At 43.8% G+C, this 4,050-nt stretch overlaps 1 protein-coding gene across 1 annotated transcript; it reads right to left on the bottom strand.

The window, feature by feature from the left end:
• Window positions 1-341: 341 nt before the first annotated feature.
• On the bottom strand, window positions 342-3,792 carry LOC116182666. The gene is made up of 3 exons (XM_031503208.1): window positions 3,769-3,792; window positions 2,293-3,643; window positions 342-469 (listed from the first exon to the last, which is right to left on the bottom strand). Exon 2 carries the CDS (start codon window positions 3,627-3,629, stop codon window positions 2,298-2,300), a length of 1,332 nt encoding a protein of 443 aa, XP_031359068.1. The 5' UTR covers window positions 3,630-3,643; window positions 3,769-3,792; the 3' UTR covers window positions 342-469; window positions 2,293-2,297.
• Between the last annotated feature and the right edge of the window lie 258 nt (window positions 3,793-4,050).

The raw sequence follows: 4,050 nt of genomic DNA, 5'->3' as shown, positions 1-4,050 counted from the left end.
TGGACAAATCCTTCAGCGTAGCATCCTCTGAAGTTGCTATGTTTTCAAGGTGTTTTAAAACCGTCGCCGGTTCCCAAGTAAAATCGTACTTGGGAGCCGAGGGTCTTAATTTTGCCACGCCTCTCATAAATCTTTTCATCCTAAAGTCCTCTCCCACTTTGTCCTGAAGGATCAGCGAAAGTGCTGAGCGGTGGGCATTAATTGTCGAGTATTTGTATTTACCCTGCTCTAGGAGGAGTTGTAGGAACTCGATAGCGTCTTCGGTCCTGCCTAGCAATGGTGAGATATGCTTTGTGTTGCAAAACTTCCACCACAACTTGTAGGTGCTATTATACTGATTTAGGGTAGATTCCGACAAGGACTTTATCATCGTTTCAATTGAGCATTTAGGCAGTTTCATCAGAGTGAAGGCTTCCCTGAGACTCTGTAAGCAGCCAGGGTAAGCTCTGATGCTAGTGGATGTTTGGTGCTGTAAACAGACGAAAGCAAGTTGGGACTTGGTTCAAATAATACCGGGTGGTTGATTTGTAGCTTGAGTAATGGCGGGAACCATGGCTGTGATGGCCAGTACGGTACCACCAGGATTCCGTCTGCTTTGTCCTCGGAGATTTTTTGTATGCTTCGCAAAATCATGGAGAAAGGAGGAAACGCATAGAAGAATAAATTAGACCAGGATATCGTAAAGGCATCCACAGCCATAGATCCGGGATCCTTTTGCCAAGAGACATACTTCGGGCACTTGAAATTATTTTTTGATGCAAAAAGGTCGATAAGTGGTCGGCCAAAGGCTTTTATGATTTTTTCAAAGGCATAAGAGGCTAGAGACCATTCCGTTTCAGGAGGAAGTGTGCGAGATTCTTGATCTGCTTTCCAGTTGTCCTTAGTATTTATATAAGCGGCTGCAAGCCAAATATTTCTCCTTTCGCACCATTGCCAGATTTGTCTACTAAGAGAATTTAGTTTGGGGTAACGAACACTTCCCATTCGGTTGATGTATGACAGTGCCGTCGTATTGTCTGTTCTTATTAGTATGTTGAGGTGACTGTACGACTTGGCGAAAAACTTCAGTCCGTAAAATATGGCTTGTAACTCTAAAAAATTGATGTGGTTTTCTTTTTCGACTGTTGTCCACCAGCCGCGGGTACTTTCATTTTTGCAAACAGCCCCCCAACCTGATAGAGACGCGTCGGTGAAAACTATTAAATCGAATTGGTTCTTTTTTAGAGCGTTAAAAGATTTTTTAATATTAGAAGCCCACCAAAGCAAATCTGAAGAATTTCGAGCTGTCAGTTTCATTACACTGTTGTAATTCATGTTATTCTGGAGTAGGGCTAGATACTTCTCCCTTTCCAGGGATTTGGTATAAAGCCAGCCGTATTTAACGGCTGGACAAGCTGATACCAGAAACCCTAGGAACTGTGCCAATGTTTTAACTTTGCATGACTTTTGAGAACTAAGGAAAGTTGATCGTTTCACAATTTTCTCAATTTTTGACTCCGGTAGTTTTATAGTCATGTTCTTGGTATTGAAAATAAAACCTAGAAATTTGCAAGATTGGCTTGGGAGAAGTACGCTTTTTTCCCAGTTTATAATGAACCCGAGAGAGACGAGTAATTTCACTGCTACATCAGTCTTAATCCTACAGTCGATTTCGCTATCCCCTATAATTAGGAAGTCGTCTAGGTAATTCACACAGGTGATACCCGACCGACGTAAGGACTCTACGACTGGCTTCATTAGCTTAGTAAAGGTATAAGGGGCGGATGACAAGCCGAACGGCAAACAGGTGAATTCGAACATTTTCCCCAAAAAGTAGAACCTCAAATACTTTCTATCTGAAAGGTGTACAGGAACTGCAAAGTAAGCATCTTTGAGATCGATGGAAGTCATGAAGTGATTAACTTGAAGTAATCTTGAAACTGTTTCAAAATTTTCCATTTTAAAGTGAGGACTTGAAATGATGTTATTAAGAGGTTTCAAATTTAGTATAAATCTCTTTTTTCCGTTGGGTTTGTCAGCTAAAAAGATTTTTGATAGGAACTGGTCCTTTACGTTTGTATTTGAACATTGGATCACCGCCCCTTGCTTTACCAGTTCCGCAACCGCCAAACTCATGCCTCTAGCCTCCTTTGGCGAGAAATCCGAAGTGAGGGGTCTCTTTTGAAAAGGCTTTTTTGTGAAAGGCACATTATAACCTCTAACCCATTGCAAGATTACTGGATTTGAGGTAATTTTGAGCCATTCGTGAAAGAATTTTCTCAGCCTTCCCGCGCATAAGCCGTTTGAACTTACCGATATTAATATCTCCGCCGGAAACGAGTCCGGTCCTGTTTCGAGGTTTGCCCTTTTGGTTTCGTGTCCCTCGAGGTCCTTATTCGACGAACCGGGCGATAGCGGTTTAAAGAAGGAGGCGCCGCTTGGACTGATGAAGAAAATCGCCCCCCTTCTTTTTTGTGAAAGAAATTGCCCAAGACCTTGAACTTCGATTGAGGCTGGAGCGCTTTCAATTCTTTTCCGGCTGTGTCTAATTGCTTAGCAGTTTTTATGGTCTCCGGCAGGTCTGGTCCAAACAGCAGACCTCCGAAGGGCTGGGTTTTTTCCGTCAAATCTTTCATGTTTTTGTTTAGGAGGGGATAAATAACAGTACGCCGTACGCAAGATATGTTATGGAACAAGCTTGCTAGCATACGCCCAGAGTCGCTTAAATTCTGTAAGAGGTCGTTTTTGACCTGCTTAGGAATGTTACTTTCCTCCTCTAGAACCAAATTCAGTGCTCTACCGAGCTCCGCCATAGCCAAACCCAGCTGGTTCTGATAACTCGAATGTGACGCATCTCGGGTTAGGTTTGGTTTAGAAAGAATTGTCGAAATTTCCGGATTGACGACCGGAGCTTCCAAGTTCAAGTTCGACGATTTCAAGCACCGGGATTTGATTCTATCGAGCTCGGGGTCAGACAGTCCTTGTTTTAGGATATGATCCCACCTCAGACGTATAGCGTCGTGTAAGGCGAAACTGCCTTTTGTATCAATGGTAGGATTCTCCCCCAAGATGCTTGAAAGCTCCTCTGGTATATTTTCGTCATTTTCGATAATAAGACAATTGTGGTCCTGCGAAGAAAATGCCGCTTGTTTAGACGGCGACATTCTGCTGCGAGAATGTACTGCCTTATCTAATGCAACCTCCGTCCCGCCCGGGGATCGGCAAGTGCTGTAACCGCGAGAATGCGAGTCGTTAAGATTGCGAATATCCGGTGAGGAAGCGTTCCTTGCCCGTGGTGATTTTTCGTACTCGCTAGAAATTCGCGAGGCGCTAATAATAGACCGAGAAGGTGACCTTCCATGACTGCTCGAGTCATGCGAAGGGCTACGGAAGCGTCTGCGAGAGGGTCGACCGTGGCTACGCCGATTCTCATTCCCTGGCGCGCTTCTAGATTCGGAACGTACCCTTCCATGACTGCTCGAGGCATGCGAAGGGCTGCGTGAGCGCCTGTCCTTAGCGCGACTGCGGTCACGGTGTTTCTTTTTATGGATCTTTTTTTCGAGTTTTAGAATTCGTGACAGCAGCTCTTTATTAGAATACTGTTCCATAACTGAGTCACCCGACGGTGAACGATGTTTTCTTTTCGGCATTACCTTTCGAAAGCCTAAAAAGCGTTAAAGCGAATTAAATACTCACGTGTTTAACCTGATATAAACCGTAAACTATGTTTTGTTTTCGGAAATTAATTTTGGAAAGCCTAAGGAGCGTTAGAGCGAATTAAATACTCACGTAAATAACATACAAACGAGCGCGTTCAGCACAACGAGGCGAATGAAGTACATACCACGCCGTACGTAGTGGGACGAGGCGGGGGAAGTAAAACATCTTTAAAAATTGTGAGCGTGGCACGACAGGGGCGTACTACAGTTATAAGTGATATCGAGGACTGGGTGTGAAATATAATCACTCTCACAATTGTACAAAAACGGATAAGAACAAGCATGAGTAAGCATTAAAAGGCAGTCCTACAGTGTCCTGCCACGTTTAAACTAGATTTCCGAGTACCTCCTA

The sequence above is a fragment of the Photinus pyralis genome, unplaced genomic scaffold (genome assembly GCF_008802855.1).
Source record: "Photinus pyralis isolate 1611_PpyrPB1 unplaced genomic scaffold, Ppyr1.3 Ppyr1.4_unclustered_Scaffold6695, whole genome shotgun sequence".
Taxonomy (NCBI): domain Eukaryota; kingdom Metazoa; phylum Arthropoda; class Insecta; order Coleoptera; family Lampyridae; genus Photinus; species Photinus pyralis.
The sequence above is the reverse complement of the archived record's forward strand: the minus strand, read 5'-3'. Positions and strand labels throughout refer to the sequence as shown.

Excerpts from the sequence above, each read along its gene's own strand:
- LOC116182666 (XM_031503208.1), bottom strand. The coding sequence starts at position 3,629 with ATGCCGAAAAGAAAACATCGTTCACCGTCGGGTGACTCAGTTATGGAA.